At 46.9% G+C, this 20,677-nt stretch overlaps 1 protein-coding gene across 1 annotated transcript; it reads left to right on the top strand.

Moving 5' to 3' along the window:
* Positions 1-1,596: 1,596 nt before the first annotated feature.
* On the top strand, positions 1,597-18,197 carry CCSAP (centriole, cilia and spindle associated protein; the record flags this gene model as incomplete). Its single annotated transcript, XM_080823185.1, has 3 exons — positions 1,597-1,987; positions 15,805-16,073; positions 17,347-18,197. 3 exons carry the CDS (start codon positions 1,597-1,599, stop codon positions 17,521-17,523), a joined length of 837 nt encoding a protein of 278 aa, XP_080679311.1. The 3' UTR covers positions 17,524-18,197.
* Positions 18,198-20,677: the final 2,480 nt, after the last annotated feature.

The following is a 20,677-nucleotide window of genomic DNA, read 5'->3' as shown; positions in this document are numbered from 1 at the left end:
ACCACCTAGTGGTAGTGACTCCAGCACTGCTAACTTCAAGTTCTCAGGACAGTCTGAGGCGTCCCACTTGGGCAGTATCTACCTCTGTATCCTTCAGCTACGATGAGGGGCTGGGACAGAACACGAAGGCAGAAGCAAAACTCAAATCGTAGGTGGGAACAAAACAAAACAAAACGAAACAACCCACATGTTAGGTGAAGGGGTGGGGGGCGGGGCGGGAATCCCAGTATGGAAGCCAGAACCGGGGAACTCACTCCTGGCCGAGGCCTGCTTGTGAACTGCTAATTACTTTGATTTTCCAAAGCTTCTTTCAAATCTTTTAGTAAAGAATGTATCAAGGCTCCTCTCAATAGAGGATAGGAATCTGCGTGGGGCCACTCTCGAAACTGTGACGACTACAGTAACATTGTATACGTTCGCACAAGGCAACTGAATCTGTCAAGACTTTTTTTGTACAAAGGTCTCTGAGAGGGTGGGTTGGCGGTTTTCATGAAGTTTAAAAAATGTCTGGGGTATCGACCGGAAAGGAATTGTACTAAAACGTAGAAAGAGGCGAAAGCCAGAGTAACAGGTGCTGCGAACACAGGAGGGAAGCCGAGAGCCAACGCGTGGGCTCGTTTCTGGGAAAGGCGAGGGGCACACGTGCGTCAGGAGGGAGCGCAGAGGGTCGCCGGCCCTGGGAGGGGACGCGCCGCTCTCGGGACAGGGCAGCAACTCCACCCCCTGACCGAGGCCTCCTGCGGCGGCGGGCGCCTGGGACGGCGGCGACTGGGGACATGGGCGCGCGGGAGCCTCGGACCGGTGGGCCGGGGCCGGGGGCCATGCGGCCCGGGGCTGCCGGAGGCGCTGCGTCCCCGCGCCTCGCGCTAGGCACTGAAGCAGCCGCCCCTAAGCGGCGGGGCGGGGGCCGGGACCGGGAGCGCGCGGGGGAGGTGTCTGCTCCCGGGGACTGAGGCGGCGCCTTCGCCTGCCGCCTGCCGCAGGGACGCGGGCCGCCGCGCCGTCGGCGACATCTTGCTCGGGAGGAAAGCGCCGCGGAGAGCGGGTGGCTGGGAGCTGCAGCGCGCAGCGCGCGGAGGACGGGAAGGGAGACGCAGGGCCAGCCCGGCGCGGCACCCAGGAGGTAAGCTGGGAGGGCGCCTCGGCGACCCCCTAGTCCCGCCCCTGCTTGGCCTCGCTCCTGCGCCCGCCCGGCCCCGGCCTCCCGCGGCCCTGTCCCCCTAGCCCGCAGCCTCTGGCGTCCCACCTCCCGAGCCGTCCCCCGAGGTGGCCCCCATCCCCCAGCCCGCGATGCCCGCCGCTCCTCCCGCCCCGTGCCCCGCCGGGTCTCTCCGGACAGGGTCACAGGACGCGACGCCACCTGCCGGGTCCTCCCGTGGCCCGCCCCTTCCCGGGGCCGGCCGCCCGCTCCCTCCGCCCCCTCACCACCGCCCCCGCCCGCGCCCCGCCCCGTGCGGGCGGGGCTCCGGGTTTAAACGTCGCGGCGGGCCGGGCCGGGCCGGCGGGAGGGGAGGGGCGGGGCGGGCCTCTGTGTCGTGTCCCCGGTTCCGTAGGCGGCGGCGGCGGCGGCGCGCACTCCAGCCGGCGGCGGGCACCATGGCCCCGGGGAGCGGGGTGAAGAGCGAGTACATGAAGCGCTACCGGGAGCCGCGCTGGGACGAGTACGGGCCGTGCTACCGCGAGCTGCTGCACTACCGCCTGGGCCGCCGGCTGCTGGAGCAGGCGCACGCGCCCTGGCTCTGGGACGACTGGGGCCCGGCCGGGGCCTCGGACGACTCGGCGTCGTCGGCGTCGTCGTCCGGCGCCGGGGGCCCCGCGCCCCAGGGCGCCCCCGCCTCGCCGCCCGCGGAGCCCGCGGCGCGGGAGGGGCCGGAACGGCGGGCGCGCGGGCCGGCGGAGGAGCGGGGCGCGGAGGCGGCGGAGGCCGAGGAGGCCCGGGACGCGGAGGGCGCGGACGAGGCGGCGGCGGCGGCGGCGGCTCTGCCAGGTACCGGGCCGGGAGGGGGCTGCGAGGGGCCTGCTTCGGGCTGCCCCGCTCCGGGTCTCGCTGCGCTCCGGGCAAGCCCCCCCGCCCTTTTTCCTGGTAGATGAAGAATCCACCTCCCTTGACAAAATAAGGATGCTGTCAGCCCCGCCCTTGCCCTCCCACCCTTTATTTCCATAATAGGATGGCTCCGGGTTGAGCCAGTTATAGGAATTCAGCTGAAGCGCTGCTGAACTCCGTGTCTTCACCCGAGGGCCGTGGTTGCTTCTCTGCGCTCTGAAATCCCATCTATTTATATCTAAGCGCCCATTTTTTTTTTTTTTTTTTTTCCGTAGAGGAGCCCAGCTTTCACTGGATTCTCAAAGAGGACCTACCCCGGGAGAGGTTAAGAATCACGGAGCCAGGCTTTCAGTCTTATGAATGGGGCCGCTGTTTTCTGTGTTAACTCCCTGACCCGCTGCGTTGTCTCTAAAGAATATTTTGAATTTGTTTACGCAGGCTGTTGCGTAACTCCTGGTTGGTGGGAGAAAATTCCTCGTGAGGGCTAAGTGCTCTCCGCTTCTTGCCGGTGCACCGAGCCCAAGCGCGCATCCTTCTCCAAAGGCTGCCGCGGTGGAGGGCTGGAGCCGCCGGGGGAGAAGGGCTCACGGGTGCTGGGTGTCTTGCTTCAGCCAAGGCCCTGTACCTTGTCTCCTGGCCAGACGGTCGCCCAGCTGGGGTCTCAGCATGAGAGGCCCGGAGGATGGTCGCTGGCGCCCAGCGCCGGATTAAATGCCTCAGGCGGGGTACAGCCTGGAGCGACGAGTGGCTCCTTCCTTCTGCCTTCTAACGTTGGCCAGATGCCTCTCCCTCTCCACCCCCCGTCCCGGGTCACTCGATTTTAAAGATTTTTATTTGTTTGACAGAGATCACAAGTAGGTAGAGAGAGGCAGGCAGAGAAAGGGGGGCGGGGAGCAGGGTCCCCGCTGAGCAGAGAGCCCAATGTGGGGCTCATCCCAGGACCCTGAGATCATGACCTGAGCCAAAAGCAGAGGCCTAACCCACTGAGCCACCCAGGTGCCCCCCCTCCACTCGATTTTAAAGAGGCTCCCGCAATTAGAATAACCGAAATGTTCTGAGAGCTTCTTAAGCCTCCAGTCACTGATCTTAGAATATGTATGGTCTCGTTTAACGTTCAAAATAGTTCTAACTGGTGGGAGCATATTTTTTTACGTTTTATAGATGAAGAAACGGAAACTCAGGCCAAATGATCAGTGACTTTATTTTTGCTTGCTTATGGCATCACAAGTGGTAATGAACCAACTCTGCAGTTTGTAATGGTCTCTCTGCAAGAGGCTCAGGAGGAGAGGAGATGTAACCTTTGAGTCGGAGAACCCGGCGACTGAGCTCTCCTTCCATCGTCTTAAGTTATTCTCAGCAACATCTGCGGCGGAGCGGCCTCTCGGCCTTCATGTTCCTTGTCAATTCCCAGAGATTATGAATATCTGGAAGCCGGAGTCCTAGTTTCAGCAATCGCTGGTGGAAATTTGAATAACAGAAGGTGGCGGGGGTAGGGGAACAGGCCTTCTGGTTGATTCCTGTGGCACCGATCCACCGGCCAAGTTGTGAGATGTACTGGCTCAGACAATGTGCTTTTCTCCTTCCGGCCCTTCCCCTTCATTGTTCGTAAAAGAGGTGTCAGTGATTTCTGTGGGTATGGAAATGCAGCTTTCAGATGGCATTGTCGTATGGATGGTACCGTGCTTGCCTGAATTCAGGATTGTTTGGGTTTCCCTAGAGACACTGACTCCAACCAGTGGCTAAGGTCCGTCATTCCTTCTCTGCTGATATTTCTGGTTCAGGTGTCAGGCAGAAGGAAGGATGTTTGCTGAGTCCGGGACTCCTGGCTGCAAAATCCTTGTTTTCCAGTGGATGGTTTTATATACGACAGGGATGAGCATTCTTGAATTTCTATAGAATGTAAACATTTGGTCCTTGTTTTTACTGAAGCCAGATGTACACATGAATCCTACAGTTCTGTATGGCTTATTACAGAGATGCAGCAGCTCCCCGGCCACACACAGACCAGTTGCCTATTCCTTAGGGCTCCACTTCCAACTCCTTTGGTTTTTCTTTTGGTGCTGGCATCTAGTTCTCCAAGTAACATGGAGAGTGTTCCTTGTAAATAACAATAAATAAGCAATTGCTGTTTGTTATTGATGGTATTGACACTTCTTAATTTTCTTCCCCCAGTTTTTAGCATTATCTTTCTGGCTTTCATTCTTTTCACCCCTCTCCTAACCCATCCACAAGGCCCCTCCCCATACCTTCTGCAATATAGTCAGCCCGGAGCTGGTTAGATTACAATTAGCATCTACAAGGTGGTGCCTGGAAAATGTTGTTCGAAGCTGTCGTGCATCGTTTGCCATGACTCGCTTTTCTCTTACAACACAACCAACACATCGGGTTTGCTATCACTCTCGACATCTTAAGACATCCCTGCCAGGGCCTCTGACCTACTTCCATCCGGCCTGGTCGCTGCTCTTGTCACCTGCCCCCCTGCCCGGTCCCATGTTGGGAGGGCCCTTGGCCACCACCCCACAGACTCCTGGGTTTCTCTCTTGGGTAGGAGCCCTTGTGTGGCCCTCACATCATTTTCCTTCTTGGTTTACCCCTCCTGTTGGAGGTTGTCTTCTAGTAGCTTCCTGAGAAAGGGTATGTGAGACATGAATTTCCTGACACCTTGCATGTCGGAAGATAGCTTTATTCTGCCCTCATGATTTGGTGAGTTTGTGGCTGAGCTTGGAATTTAAGTTGGAAATATTGTCTCAAAAAATCTGGAGACGTTGCCCTGTTGTGTTGTAACTCGTGATGCTGCTGTTACAGTCCCAGGTCTTCCTGATTCTTGATTATCTGTCCCCACAGTCAGGAAGCGTTTAGGGTCTTCTCTTTGTCCTTTATGTTTGGAATTTTTTCCTTGGTCTATGTCTGTTTTCCTCCGGTGTTCTGGGTGAATCCTTACAGTGAAACCCCTGCTTTGTAATTTTGGTAAGTTTTCTTGAGTTGTTTTTTCATTTCTATTTCTGTTGCTGTTCCTTTCCTTCTAAACGTCTTAGCTGGATGTTAGACTTCATGAATTTATTCCCTCCTTTTCTAATATGCACCCCACCCCCTATTTTCGAATGTCTTTTTCTTCTCTTCTTCTGGGTGATAGTCTCAACTGTATCTTCCCAGCTCTTCTATTACATTTCTTTTTAATGACTGCATCCCTATTTATTTTTAAATTTAATTAATTTTGTTTTCTGGACTTACCTTCTTCCCCCTCTCTTTCCCTCTCCTCCCCCTCCTTTCTCTTTTTATTCCTTTTTAAGAAATAGTGTTCTGTTCTTGATTCATGCATACAGTATCTTCTATCATCTTGGTGAGGATATTACTAGAAGCTTTTTGTTTTCTTCTCCTTGTATTTCTATAGCATAGTCTCTGGTTCCCCACTTCTCCCCATTTTTGATTCTTTTTCTTTATAAACCTGTATTCCATGTTAGTTTTCTCAAATGTCTAATGACCCTTGGCTTCTTGTCCTGATTTAAGAGAGGGTGCTAAAAAGCTGTCAGGATGTTCTTTGTGCATGGTAGGTGGCAGTGGGAGTGTTTACTCTGGAATGCTTTGAAGCATGCCTTGAAGAGTGGTCTGGACTGTCTCTAATTCCTTTTTTCATAGTCCTGTTTCTTCTTAAATTTTATTTTTTAGCACAGTTATACATATGCATAATTTTAAAAAATACACTTAAAATGAAAAAAATAATTCTGACCAATTTCCCATATCCCTTACTTACTAGGGTGCACGTTCCAACTCTTTTCAGCTTTGGCCACTTTCTTCTCATCTAGACTTACCTGTTGGCTTTTTTATTTTAAAGGTTATATAATGACTTCCCATCATGGGAGATGATTTAGCTTAAGATCTTAGTTAGCTCTGCCACCCCTACCCCCCCAATATATATACAGCAGCACCCATTTGTCCCACAGTATTAACTATATGACTATTTAAGCACTATTTAAGCACCATATGACTGTATGACTATTTAAGCACGATTCTGTGTTTGAATTATTGTAGCTGGGCAAAATGGTATTTACTGGTGAGCCGTGTAGTATGTTCTGACTACATTTTCTTTCCATTTATGTTTTTCCTGAAGTTAATCATTGCTTCATTTTTTTCTGTTTGCTTATATATATTTTTATATTCCCATCATTAATTCAGCTTGAAATAGTCTGGTTGTACTTTAAAAGTTGTCATGTGCTAGATAGATGAGGTGTTCAATACATTTAATTTCTTCCTTGGAGACTTTTTTTTTTTGGACCCTCCTCCTCCTGCTCTTATTCATGCTGCCCAGATCTGACACAGCTATCATCTGGGGCTTCTCCTCACTGCTTGCCCGAGTCCCCCTTTGGTTCACCTCCTCTATCTGAGCCCGCTCTTATAAATCTCAAGCGTTCCTTTGTGTGGCCAGTCCCTTCCTTTTGGTGTAACATATCCTCTGTAAGTCCTGAGAATACTTTTGTGACCTTGCATGACTGAAAATGCCTTTACTATATCCAAAAGCTGGATTGATATTTTGCAAAGAAGAGAACTATAGATTACAAATTTCAGTATTTTAAGGCATTATTATATTGAATCCTAGTTTTTGGTCTTGCTTTTTAGAAGTACCATGCCTTTCTGACACCCTGTATATGTGACCTCTTTTTTGTGGGGTGGGGGGGATTGGGAGGGTGTTTCTAAGAGATTCTCCTTATCCTATATCCTACATGTTCTAAAATTCTATGTGTATGTCCTTTTTTTTCTTTTTTTTTTAATGTAAGCTCTATACCCAATGTGGGGCTTGAACTCATGACCCTGAGGTCAAGAGTCACATGCTCTGCCAACTCAGCCAGCTGGGTGCCCCCTATGTGTGTGTCTTTTATCATTCATTGCGCTGACAACTTGGTGGGTCTCTTTAGTCTGGAGATGTTTCTTACAGTTCAGTAATATTTTCTAGTACCACTTAAAATAATTTCCTGTGGTCTATTCATTTTTTCTTTCCATGATTATTTTTAGTTGGATGGTGTAACTCCTGAATCAAATCTCTAACATTTTTATTTAAAACTTCCCTGATACTGGAATTTTGGATTCTGTTTTTTTGGAGAACTCATCAATTTTATCTTCCAAACTTTGTACTGAAATTTTTTTAAATCTCCCATTCTAGTCTTGAATTTTGAAGAGATTACATGTTTTTTGTCCCAAGTGTTATTTTTTAAAAATTAAGAATAAAAAAATGGCACCCTGTTCTTCTTGGATTTCTTTTCACTCAAAAAAGAAAAAGCCATAAATATCCTTTGAGATCTTCCTTGTATTTCCCAGTCTTTTCTGTATATTTTGGTCTTTTTCTTTTTAGAGGATGGACTCACGTGTTTGTTCTCAGCCTGTCCACTCACATGTAGGAGTGAGGCTTGAAGAGCTTTTCAGGAGCTCTCTATGTGGGGGTGCTCGCTGACTAATTGGATGAGGACCAGCTGTTTCCTCTGAGGACTTCAAGCATAGTATACGCCCATTTTTCTTGTGTTCGCTTCCCCAAACAGCAGGCCTCCAATCTCTTGCCTGGAGGGGTACAAGCCTGGCTGTCAGCATTCTGGGAACAGAGTTGGGGAAAGGGAGCAGGGACCTTGTTCTTTACCACATAAACCTATTTTCAGGCAGGTGTCACCCCTTACTTTTCCTGTCCCCTCTGGTTCTCTCCCTGGAGAGTAACCCATATGCCTTCTGGGCTGGGAGGGGGCCATCACCTGGCTTATGGACTCGAGAAAAGACTATGCAGGAGGTATCTACAGCTACATCACAGAATTAGCCTGAAAACTGGTGGCTTAAGATTCCAGTACTCATTGGTTATTGCTCATGGTTTCTGTGGGTTGGAGTTTGACCTGGGCACGGGGGTGTGCCTTGTTTCCACTCTGTGCTGCCTGCAGCCTCGGCTGGAAGGTGCCAGGGCCGCAGGCTGCCTGCTAGGACCCTCACATGTGACATCTTCGTGTGCCCGGCCTTCCTCATAACGTGCTGGCTGGCCTCCAAGGGCATGTGCTCCTGAGAGCGAGCGGGGCAGGTGCTGGATTGCCCTTTATGACTTATCACCTGGAGCCACGTAGCACCCCTTCCACCGCCTTCCTTGCTTACCAAAGTCTGCCCAGATTCATGGGGGTTGTAGAAGCATCTCCCAGCCCAGTTCTCAACAGGCATATTCATATCATGTTGTCAGAAGAGCACGTGGGCTAGGGCACTGATTAATGCTGGACCTTCTGCTTCATTTTCCAGTTCCTTTTGGGGTTCAGTTTGTGTCCTGTGGGGCTTTCTTCTGCAGGGAGTTAGGATTCATCCTACTCAACCCTGCGAGGTCCCTTTTACATCTTCCTCTACTTTCCAGCTTCCAAAATTTTATCGACACCTGATGTCATCGCCTCCCTTGCTTTTTGTGCTGAGTTATGCCTTTTTTCCTTCACTCTAGTGGGCTTTGGGACCCTATGCATGTCATTGGTGCATATTTAACCTAAATTCCATTTGCTGTATTTTTACCTACATTTATTTTTTACTTCTTTCCCCCTTTCTTGATCAGTCCTGCCAAAAACTTGTGAATTCTATTAGTTTTTTTCCTAAACTAACTCTTGGCTATGTGGATTTTCTTTATTATATGTTTTTATTAATCTTTGATCTTTTTTCCCTTACTCTAATTTTCTTTTTTCTTTTTTTTTGAAGATTTTATTTATTTGAGAGAGAGAGAGAGAGAATGTACATGCATGCTGGGGAAGGAGCAGAGGGGGAGGGAGAGGGACAAGCAGACTCTGCACTGAGCTCAGAGACTGACACAGGGCTGGATCCCAGAACCCTCCATGACTGGAGCCAAAACCAAGAGCCAAATGCTTAACCCACTGAGCCACCCAGGTGCCCCCTCTAATTTTCTTTGAGTTTATTTTTCTAACTTTTTAAGATGGGTGCTTATCATTGACTTTTTTTTTTTTTAAAGATTTTATTTATTTATTTGACAGAGAGAGAGATCACAAGCAGGCAGAGAGGCAGGCAGAGAGAGAGGAGGAAGCAGGCTCCCCGCTGAGCAGAGAGCCCGATGCGGGGCTCGATCCCAGGACCCCGAGATCATGACCCGAGCCTAAGGCAGAGGCCCAACCCACTGAGCCACCGAGGCGCCCCTCATTGACTTTTTTTTTTTTGCCCTGCCTTTCTCTTTGGCTATATTGATTTAAGGCTTTAAATTTCCGTCTGATTACTGCTTTAACTACACCATCAGTTGAGTATGATAAATCTTAACTCCCTGCAGGAGAAAGGCCCAAGTTTTGTTTTTTATTTACTTAAGCAAAATTATTATGATTTTTAAAATACATGAAAAATTAATAAAGTTTAACATTTGTGTATAAGACAAACATAAGGAAATATATTTATCTTTAAAAAAAAAAAGAACTAGGGGCAGCTGGGTGGTTCAGTCAGTTAAGCGTCTATATCTTGATTTCAGCTCAAGTCATGATCTCAGAGTGGTGAGATCGAGCCCCATGTTGGACCCCTCACTGAGCACAGACTCTGCCGGGATTCTCTTTCTCCCTTTACCCCCCTACCCCTGCTCACACTAAATAAATGAATGAATGAATGAATGAATGAAAAAAATATGTATATATATATATGTCTTTAAAAAAAAGAAAGAAAACTCATATACCAAAAATCTACAAACATTATGCTTGGTGAAGAAACCTTAGAAGCATTTCTTTTTTTCTTTCTTTTTTAAGACTTTATATTTATTTATTTATTTATTGACAGAGCAAGCACATGTGCACGTGCGCCACCGGGGGAGGGACAGAGGGAGAGAGAAAATCTCAAGCAGACTCCAAACTGAGCTCAGAGCCTGACGTGGGGCTCGATCTCCCCACCCTGATATCATGATCTGAGCTGAAATCAAGTGGATGCTTCATTGAGTGAAGCCATCCAGGTGCCCCTAGAAGCATTTCTGATAAGATCAGGATTAAGGAAGGCATGACTTCTGTCACCACTACTTTTTTTTTATTGTTAAAAATTGTAGTAATATACCTAGCACAGTTTACGATTTTAACTGTTTTCAAATGTGACATTGAGTATATCCCCATTTTTGTGTGGCTGAATGATTTGTTTAGATCTGTGCACTATTTAGAAATGTTTTTCAATTTCAAAACTAGAGATTTTTAAAGTTTTTTTATTTTTATCTTATCAAGTTTAATTACACTACAGTTGGAGGATACATTCTATGTGATTTCAGTTTTGTAAATATATTAAGATTTGGCTTATAGGGGCTCCTGGTGGCTCAGTTGGTTAAGCATCTGCTTTCAGCTCAGGACATAGTCCCAGGGTCCTGGGATTGAGCCCCAAGTCAGGCTCCCTGCTCAGCAGAGAGTCTGCTTCTCCCTCTGCGCTTCCCCCTGCTCATGCTCTCACTCTCTCCCTCAAATAAATAAATAAATAAATAAATTTAAAAAGATTTTGTTTCTAGCCTTAGATACGTCCATTCTTGTAAACATCAAGCATTTATATCATTACAGATTCTATATCCTATAGTTATTGGCTGCAGTGTTGTACATGTATCCATTAGGTCGAATGTGTTAATTCTGTTGTTCAAATACCTAAAAAAAATCAGAGTTGAATAAAAGTTACTATGACGGTGGATATGTTCTTTGTATCACCCAGCACGGTCGTCACCGGCCACGTGAGGTTCCTGAGCACTTGAACTCAGACTAGCAGATCTGAGGAACTGAATGGTTACCTTTATTTTAATTCATTTAAACTTATCCTTAAGAGCCGCGTGTGGTTAGGCTTTCGTATTGGAGAGCACAGTCCTAAAACAAGACTGCGTTTACTTTTGTTTGAATCTCCTGTCGGTTACTGAGAAAGGCGGCTGTGCTGTGATGTAATGTCCAGAACACTGTTTTTGTGTTTTTGTTTTGTTTTGTTTTGTTTTTTGGTCTGAAGGCTTTATTCCAAGCCTCCTTCCTTTGAATAGGATTCCGAATCCCAGATTCACACACAGTTCTCCTCTGCCAGGCACTGCTTCAAGAGTTTTGTAAATATTAATATTCTGGTGGTCAGTTCATGTTCTGGTGGTCAGTTCCGTGGCTTCTGCAGTTTCCGGCTCTGTCTCCTGCTGCTGCGGAGGGCCTGCACTTTGTCTTTTTCTGGAAGTTCTGCGGAGGGTGAATGCTGTTATTTGATCGTCTGCCAGTGATACCTCCTCACTGTCTTCTCTCCTTGTGTGCCTGCTCTCTGTTTGCCGGACGTTCATACTTACGCTTGACAGATCACTTGCAGGGATAATTTGGGGCCTCAGGTCTCCGAGGAGAGTTGAGTTCCTTGTGCTGGACGCCTGCGGACACTCTGGGTTTTGAACACTCCGTGCTGGGGAGAGTCGGTCCCGGGGTCCCCTGTTGCCGGAGCTGAGGTGTCCACTCTGTTCACTCACCGTGGTCTGGTTCCCTGACCCCATGTTCCCCCCTGAGCCGTGGGACAGCTTGGTTGCCAGATGCCAGGTCTCTTCCTCCTCCTCCTGCTGACCCCCCGCCCCCGGTCACATTTGGCCCCGTTAACTGCTGCCTCCTTTACCGAAGCTCTTCCCTTCATTGCTCAGCTGGTTAGTTTTTCTACTTTTCTAGCAATTCTTTCTTGCCCTTTGGGGGCTCCTTCCTCTGCCTGGCTGCTCCTTACATAATGGTCCCACGGGCCTGACTCCACTCCCCTTCTCTGCCTGCGTTGCTTCTGGGCTGATCTGTTCCACATCCAAACCCCAGCTCCCACCTGCCCACTCACCACCTTCTCTTGCTTGTTCCAGAAGCCTCTCACGTCTGAGGCGAGTATCCTTTCCTTGGCCTTTTATCGGAGGTTAGTGAGCCTGACCCTCCGCTCACGGTGGGAGCTGTAGCCTCCTCTTTGTCCCCAGCACTGTGCCGCCTCCGTGTCGGCCGGTCTGTCTTACCCAGTGCTGCTGGGCTGCCCACCCTGGAATGGCTTTGGCCCCGCCCCCCTGCTGTTCCGATACGTGTGTAGTTCACAAGTGCCCGTGAGTCTGTACCTGCCGGGCTCGGTGGGTCCCTCTGGTCCTTCTTTGCCTCCCCACCTCCACCATGACTACTGGCCTTCACCTTCACCTCTAGCTCATCCTGCACGTCGGTAGAGGCCTTCTTCTTCTTTTTTAAAGATTTTATTTATTTTTTGACAGACAACGAAAAGGGAGCACAAGCAAGGGGAGTGCGAGAGGCAGAAACAGCCTCGCCGCTGAGCAGAGAGCCCGATGTGGGACCCGATTCCAGGACCCTGGGATCATGACCTGAGCGGAAGGCAGAGGCTTAACCCACTGAGCCACCCAGGCGCCCCGAGGCCTTATTCTTAAAATGTAAATAGGGCCGTGTCATTTTCCCACTTAAAATCCTTTAGTGATTCTTCATCATTTTCAGGATAAAACAAAACTCCTGAGTTTGGCATAGAAACTCAGTGCTGTCTGCTCCATAGACGTCCCGTGTGCCGGTCATTTTGAACTATTTCTACTCTTCCTCTCCTTTCCCAGGCCTTTGAACAAGACGTTCCCCCTTGCTGAGATTCTCTTTTCTGCTTTCGTCCTGGCTAGCTTATTCTTTAAACCACATCATTATTCCCTTCTCCGGGTCGGCTGCTCTGGTAGGCCTGGGTTGGACGCATGCGGAGTGGGACAGGAAGAGAAGGGAACTGAACGATGAAGATGACTCGGGTTTTCCCTCTCTCAGTCCTGTGATTGCACAAACCTTCGTCCCCCCCCTTTCTATTTTCCTTTGCCTTGTTGGTCTCCCCCCCCCCAACTTCCAGAAAAGAGCAGAGAACAAGGTGGGGACACGTGACTCAGAAATGTTTGAGCGATGAATGGATTTAGGTTCTCATGATAAGATGGAGGACGGGTATCCCTCCTTATCCGCAAACAGCTTATGCCTATGTTTAAAGATGTGGCACAGTGGTACAAAACTCCAGGGTCAGTGCCTGATCTGTTTCTTTAAATGTGTAGTAATAAATGAGACAGTCTGGTAGAATCAAGGTCATTGTCATTGCTGAAGACCGAAACGGCAGTGATCTATCGAGGCTTCTTACACTTGTGCCCCAGGATCTGGACTTCCTATTCGGGAGCTCACTCGAAAGGGACCATGGACAGAAGCAAGGAAAGAATCACAGCTAAGAGTAGTAAGGGACAAGAGTGGCAAGGGTTTGGAATAGTGACCTCTAAACTCATCACCTGGAGACAAACTCTGGGACATACAAAGCGAGGGATATCCTTAAGACCTTAGAGATCTTTAAACAGCCGGGGTAAGTGAAATGATGCCCCAGATGCATAAGGAGCGCCTATTCAAAAGAATGAAATTAGATCACAGTCTTACAGCAGACATTAACATTAACTCAAGCGCATTAAAGACCTAAAACCATAAAATTCCTAGAACAAAACACAGGCAGTAAGCTCCTTGACATCAGTCTTCACAATGTGTTTTTTGGACCTGATTCCAAAGGCCAGGGAAACAAAAGCAAAAATAAACAAATGGGACTACAACAAGCTGAAAAGCTTCTGTACAGCGAGGGAAACCGTCAACGAAATAAAAAGGCAACCTACTGAATGGGAGAAGATATTTGCAAATGACATATCCCATAAGGAGTTAAATACCCACAATATACACAGAACTCCCACAACTCAACAACAACAACAACAAAAACCAAACGACCCAAATTAAAAAATGTGCAGAGGATCTGAATAGACATTCTTCCAAAGAAGACATACAGTTGGCCAAAAGGCAAATGAAAAGATGTTAAACATCAGTAATTATCAGGGAAATGCAAGTCAAAACTAATTGAATTGTGGTTATGATATGGTGATATGGCGATATGATATGGATGTGGTTGTGATATCTAATTGCAGATATCACCTCACACCTGTCAGAATTGCTGTCACCAAAAAGATCAGAAATAAAAGGTATCGCAAGGATGTGGAGAAAGGAGCCCTCTCACACTTGGTAGGAATATAAGTTGGTTCAGCCACTGTGGAAAACAATGTGGAGATTCCGCCCCAAAGTAGGGACTAGAACTAACCATGATCCCGCAGTTTCATTTCTGGGTTTTTATCTGAGGACTCCAAAACACTCACTGGAAAAGACAGAGGCACCCCGTGTTTATCACAGCATGACTTACTATAGCCAAGGTACAGAGACAACCTAAGTGGCCATCGATGGTTGCGTGGATGAAGGACGGAAGGCGTATACATACACACGACGGACTACTACTCAGAGCAGCCACAAGGAAGTAGGAAATCTCCCATTTGCAACAACGTGGGTGTCTCTAAAGGGTTTCATACTCAGTGAAATAAGTCAGACGAAGAGAGACAAAATAACATATGATCTCAGTATATGTAGAATCTAAAAAGCAAGATAAGTCAACAACCAAAACAAAAACAGACTCATAGGTACAGAGAACAAATGGGCGGTTACCAGAGGGAGCTAGGGGAGGGCAGAATGGGTGAAGGAGGTCAGTCGCTCAGTGATGGGCAGTAACTAGGCTTCCAGTGGTGATCACTTTACAGTGTAATACAAATACCGAATTATGATGTTGTACACCCAAGCTTTATATAATGCTATAGACCAGTTTTATGTCAACAAAAACAAATAATATAAATCCGGGCTGAAATGAAACATGAGCTTGCAAAGGGTTTAAACAAAGCCATGTAACTTTTTTAAAAGATAAAAGGTGTATTAAAAAAAAAATGAAACTCATAAAATGTTAGGGAAGTGCGTATGTTTTAGAGCATATCCTTAATGTCCGGTGTTGACCTCAAGCAGGGCAGTCCAATTTATTTCAGAATTCCTCCAGCTCCTCTGACAGAATTTAGGACAGTGTAGACCGTGGGTTCTGATCCATGCGGTCATTTCTGTCACAAGCGTTGGGGGAGCCGTTCTGTCCAGCTCTTCACACTGGGAATGTGGAGCTGAGCACCCGTAACTATGGAAACCACTCCCTGTTGTGACTGAGGTCACCAGCCGGCTCTGACAAGGAGCAGGTGAGAGTCCTAGGGAGCTCTCCGGAGTCATGGAACAGCAGAAAGACGTGAAATTGAGCGTGTACGTGCCATCGGGAGCTTTCCATAGTCGTGGTGCCTCAGGAAGAAATGAAATCCTGGAACTCTAGTTGAGTAACTTAAAAACTAACGTTTTGCAGCCGCTGGGTGATTACCGCAAATCCAGATCTTTCTTCAAAGCAAGACATTGACGACTGGACCTACCTTGGGGTTGTGGAGAAAGCGGTTAGGCTGTGGTGCTTTCTAGCTGTTAATATTTAATTAAGATGCTTAACCTCAGAATATGACTCACAGGGGCTCCTGGGTGGCTCAGTAGGTTGAGCGCCCGACTCTTGATTTTGGCTCAGGTCATGAGTTCGAGCCCTCTTTCGGGCTCTGCCTGCTTGGGATTGTCCCTTTCCCCTCGCCTGTCCCCCTCCCTCTAAAATAAATAGATAAATCTTTTTAAAAAAAGAATACGCATAACAGTTGTTGCTTTTGAATAGGCTTGGTTCAGTAGTGATGTATTTGTTGTTGTATTTGATTTTAAAACGGGATAGACTGAAAAGTATGATACTAACTTGTTTCTGTATTTCTGCTTTCCAGGAAATTATGAATTGAGCTATAAGTGAACAAGTTTACTGAATTAAGCATTCTGAACTTTACAACCCAAATGTTTTAATTATGTAGAAACATGGTTTGAAAGCATTCTCATTTTGTTTTATCTCCTTTTTTCAAAAAGCCCCGCCGGTGAAAGACATCAAAGAAAAACCTGAACAACAGATCAGAACAAAAGAGACTGAGAAGTTACCTAACAGTACTGAACCTCGACAGCAACCAAGTGCCTTATTTGCCAGAGGAAATAGGAAAGCAGTCAAAAGTCCTCAAAGATCATCGAGTAAAATAAAAGAGAACAAGCATCCATTTGCCCTTTACGGGTGGGGAGAAAAACAGACGGATACAGGAAGCCAGAAAACTCACAACGTCTGCGCGTCGGCTCCGGTCCACGAGGTGGGTCCCGTGCACCCGGCCTCCCTGCCTTTCCTGGGAAGATGGGAGTTGGGGTCTGTGCCGTGAGCATGTCCTGTGCCTACTGCGATGCTTTGGGGTCACGGTAGGTCTTCAGGGATGGTGGGGGGCCAAGGAGAGCCCGGACCCCGGCATCTGGTTGGCAGACAGAAGTCTGGGTGTGAGCTTCCCGGAGATCGAGGGGTTTTGCTGGGGGTTAGCTGGCATCTGGAAGGTTTACCAATATGGAGGCAGGTGAAGGAGTGGCTGGAGTCAAGGTTTTCAGGCTCCTGGGGGGCCGGTAGGTCAAGGGAGGAGGAGCACGACCAGGGCTGGTGGCGGCCCCTAGATTTGCCGTGGGCCTCTTGAGAGGTTTCCAGTTCCTTTGGCTTCCATACCTGGTGCTCCTTGACTCCTTCGTCGTCTTTTGTTGGTCGGCTCCTCCTGTGGTCCTTGGCATCTACCGTAGACTCCCTTTTGCCCTTTGCATTCGGTGTGGACGCTCGTGTTTCCCCTGCTCGTCCGTACCGGGTGCCCCCTGCTCCTTGGAGCCTTCGTCGTCCTCTTGGTCCTGAGAACGTGTCTGACAAGAGGTCTCGGTGCGTGGAGCCCCAGAGCAGTTATGGACGTTAGTGTCAACACCGCCACTACAGCCTAAAGCAAGGAATGAATGAAAAGAAGCAGAAAGTACGGACGGTTTGAATTCTGATGAAATACCATCATCAGATTTACACTGAACGGACTTCTGCATGAGCCCTAGCAGATGGTGTTTTCTGGAGTGATATTTGAGACAATGAAGCTGTGCTTTAACAAAAGACTCTGGGATTAAGTTTAAGAGAGGTTTTCTGTAGTATGAAATGTTTTAAGTGGTAAAAATCCCTGGAGACTTTGTTTTTGTTTTTTTTTGTTTAGTATATTGTTGTAAAACATTTAAAGTCCTTTAACGGAATACTTATCCAGGCTTAATGGTAAGCTTTTCAATAATTTTCCAGAGCCAGTTTCTAAAGGCATTTTGCAAATTGGTTGCTTACCATTTCTATCTAAAATTCAGTCCAGTGGCTGTTTTTGGTGGCTTAGCGGCTTGGTCGCTGACAGTGGGCGAGGGGACGGCTGTTCTGGAGAAACTGTCACACTCCGGGCTTGCGTCTGCCCGGCTTCAGGTGACCTGCGCCTAGCTTCGTTCGTTACAGATACTCTTGAAAATTGTTACAAAAGCCACCTAAGTTATTATGCATTTATTGTGGAAATAACCGGTGTTTATTTTTGAATAACTTAGATTCATGAGTCAGCATTACGAGCCAAGAACAGGCGACAGGTGGAGAAACGGAAACTGGTCACTCAGAGGCAGCGCGCCCACTCCGTGGAGGTGGAGAAAAACCGGAGGATAAAGCCTCCGCCCTCGGAGAACCCGTGGGTGACAGAGTACATGAGATGCTACTCAGCACGAGCCTGAAGGCAGGAACGGCTGCCGGGACAGCCTCTTCGAAAAAGTGTCAGCGGAAGAAAGAAGAAACAGAGCAAAAGAAAAACCACCAGAAGAAAACAGACACAGGTTTAAGAAACCAGCGATGACCCGGGTTTTCCGTAGGGCATTTCCCGAAGACTGCTCTGTTTCGCTGGATCCTGGTCACCTACCTCAGCAGTAGGGCGACAGTTGAAGCCATAGACATTTGGGTATTTCTGAAGCTAATTCCCTAAATATTTGATATTCTTATAAGGGTTTTGTTTTAAAGCATCGTAATCTTTTCAGACACCGACACCGAATGCCTTTAAGTGGCTACAGATGCTTCGCACTCGGTATTTCCGCCAGCTTAGCTGGAGCCCATTTCCTTCCTGTTCTCACCCCTTCCCAGACCCCGTAGCCAGTAAGATCGTCCCAACTTGCAGCTTGAGACCCATTTTCCTTACGTGGAGTTTTCTTGTGGAAGAACAGCTTGTCAAGTGAGTTTCAGCACTAATACTGACTCCTTGCGCAGTGAAACCAGAACTTACTTGTGTTTTGGTTTTGGCCCCACGTCACGTAGACTGTGATATTTAAGAATTCTCTGGGTTGGGTGAGGGTCCTCTTTTCTCTTTAAATTGTCATCAAGGCACTTATTTCATAGCTCAATAGATCGAATGCATTCCAATGAATGAGGTGCCACTGCTGTGTCTTTAGAGTAGTACCGAAGTTTCTTTGGAAACTTTTTCTATTATTACTGCAACTTTTTCTTTTCTTTTTCTTTTTTTTTTTTTTTTTTTTGGAGCACATAACGGGGAATCAGTTCCTCACTGCATTGTGGTGTTTTGGCACATAACTTACTGTGGACTTTCGCCTCATCTATAATGACAGTGACATTTACAACTTACAATGTGAAATTTATGTAATTATGTTGAGATTGTCCTGCTCATTGGGGACAGGGGACAGATATTAAGATACCAATTAGAGAAGTGGCTTACCCCTCCTTTCTGCACTTTCTCTCTACAGACTCATTCATAACAAAGCTTTGACGCTGTACATTACTCAGACTTTTGGCCAAAACGTGTTACTCCTGGATTCCTAGCCAGTAGGCCTTACAGAGAACGTGCAGTGGGAGAATTGTAGTGTGTGTCAAGGCACAGATGTGAGTGTAAACGAGGTTCTCCTTCCCCGGTACATTTACTCTTGGGGTAGAAGATGGTTTTGAGAAACGCTGGTTTCTACCCAGCAGATACAGGAATCTACAGGAAGGATGAGTGCTAAATTCTCTATAAGAGAGAAAAAAGGCCTCTGCCTAGGCCAGGTGGGCAGCTGGAGACAGGTGAATAAAATTTGCCATTAGACGTGAGGTTGAATATTTCCTTGAGATTTTTACTCTGTATCTTTGAAGTATTATGGTCAGTTTTTACTTTTGTTTTTAAGTAGGCTTCACACCCAGCGTGGGACTTGAACTCATGACCCTCCGAGCAAGGGTCGCATGCTCTGCTGAGTGAGCCAGCCAGGCGCCCCTCCTGTCAAGTTTTAGAACACAAATAACATTTTATTCCACACAAAGTCTTCACACAGTGTCCTCTTACAACCGTATTGAGCTTTGAGAACTCACTTAAGAATCATGAGCTTTAAAAAAAATAATTTTTAAACATTTGCATTGTTTTGCAGTGAATTCTTTTACATAGAGAGCTCTTCTAATCATTGAGATGTATATTTAACAGGAAGTTCTGTATGCTGGTCCAAACGACCTTGCTAATAATTCTGGTGAACATTGCTGTAATTATATTAAAGTCGTTAACCACTGCAAGTACCTAAAGGTGAGATTACTGTGGCGTAGTGATGGTGTGGCTGCCTGTAAAAACTGTTCCTTTCCGACCACTCCTTGCATGTTTGGTTTTAGCCGTGAAGCTCAAACGTTCCTGTTGTACCCGACAATCTTAGGGAAGCTCCCCTTGGGAGTGGCTCAGGCCCCCCACCCATGGGCTGCCTTAGAAACCCAACTTCCTCTGGGCTTTGACCAAGCCAGACTCTCTCCTTTAGAGACAGACTCGGATTTAATGTGCTTACTACCGAAAACTCCAGATAGAAACAAAACCTAGAAGGCAATATTGACCAGTTGTCCCCCTTTTTAAGTAGAGGACAAATGTACAAGCTTTTTAAAGTACTTTTAATGTGCATGAACAAAAAATAAATCAATCTGAATTATGAGTGCCCTTCCCACACCCAAGCCATTAGTTGGTTAAGGTGTCTTCTTTTTAGGGGTGAAAATTACCCTTTGAGCCCAGGATTTTTTTTAGGTGGTAACAATTCAATGCTCTTACTTTTTCCTTCTCACTCTAGAAACTAATGTATTTGTAACCATGTTCCTAGTTCATGGGACACATTGGAAGACAGAAAGATAGTTTTTTAAAATTACCTTTCATGTTGAAAAGTTTATAACTGTTGGAGATTCCAGTGACACTTAGAAAGATAGAATAAAGTAACTGCTACATAAGACGCTCTCTTTTATATTTTGGCTTTAAAATTAAAACCGTTGACCATAAACATGTTTGCTATGTTACTTTTATTAAAAACAGTAATAGAATCCTGAAAAACAGCTAGCAGTCTGCTGGACCAAGGTGGATGAGAAGTAAATAGGAATCAGTTCTTTCTTTTTCTTTCTCTTAAAACCTAGGAGGCTGCTCTTATGCAGGAGTATCAGAAGACTGGGTACTTCTGGTTTTATATATGTATCTATATATATCTGTATATATATGGACCCCTCCACTGCCATAACATTTCTAAGCGCACATATACTTTTTTAAAGTTTACTAAACATATAATAGGGTGTAGGTTGTCTTAGTTGCTCCTGATGTAGTGGGCACATATTAATGGCACTTCATATATGTAATTGCTTTGTCACTGTTTAATTCAATAAAAATTGCTAATAACTTGAAAGGTGTGTATGCAAGGTCACTCCAACTGATCTGCAGCTAAATTGCATGAAGGGTGTCTGTGCGTTGTTAGAAGTCACCTTCCAAAACAAATCTGTGCTATTGGCGGGCTTTAAAAAAATCTGTAGTGATTCCCCTCCTCCTTTTAACTTGAAATGCTGGACTGAGCGTAAACTTTCAAAATGGAATGCTGTAGTATTTGGTATTTAAAATGTTTAAAAGTA

Source organism: Martes martes (genome assembly GCF_963455335.1).
Source record: "Martes martes genome assembly, chromosome: 14".
Lineage (NCBI taxonomy): Eukaryota > Metazoa > Chordata > Mammalia > Carnivora > Mustelidae > Martes > Martes martes.
Note: the sequence above shows the minus strand (reverse complement) of the source record. Positions and strands in the feature narration are given on the sequence as shown.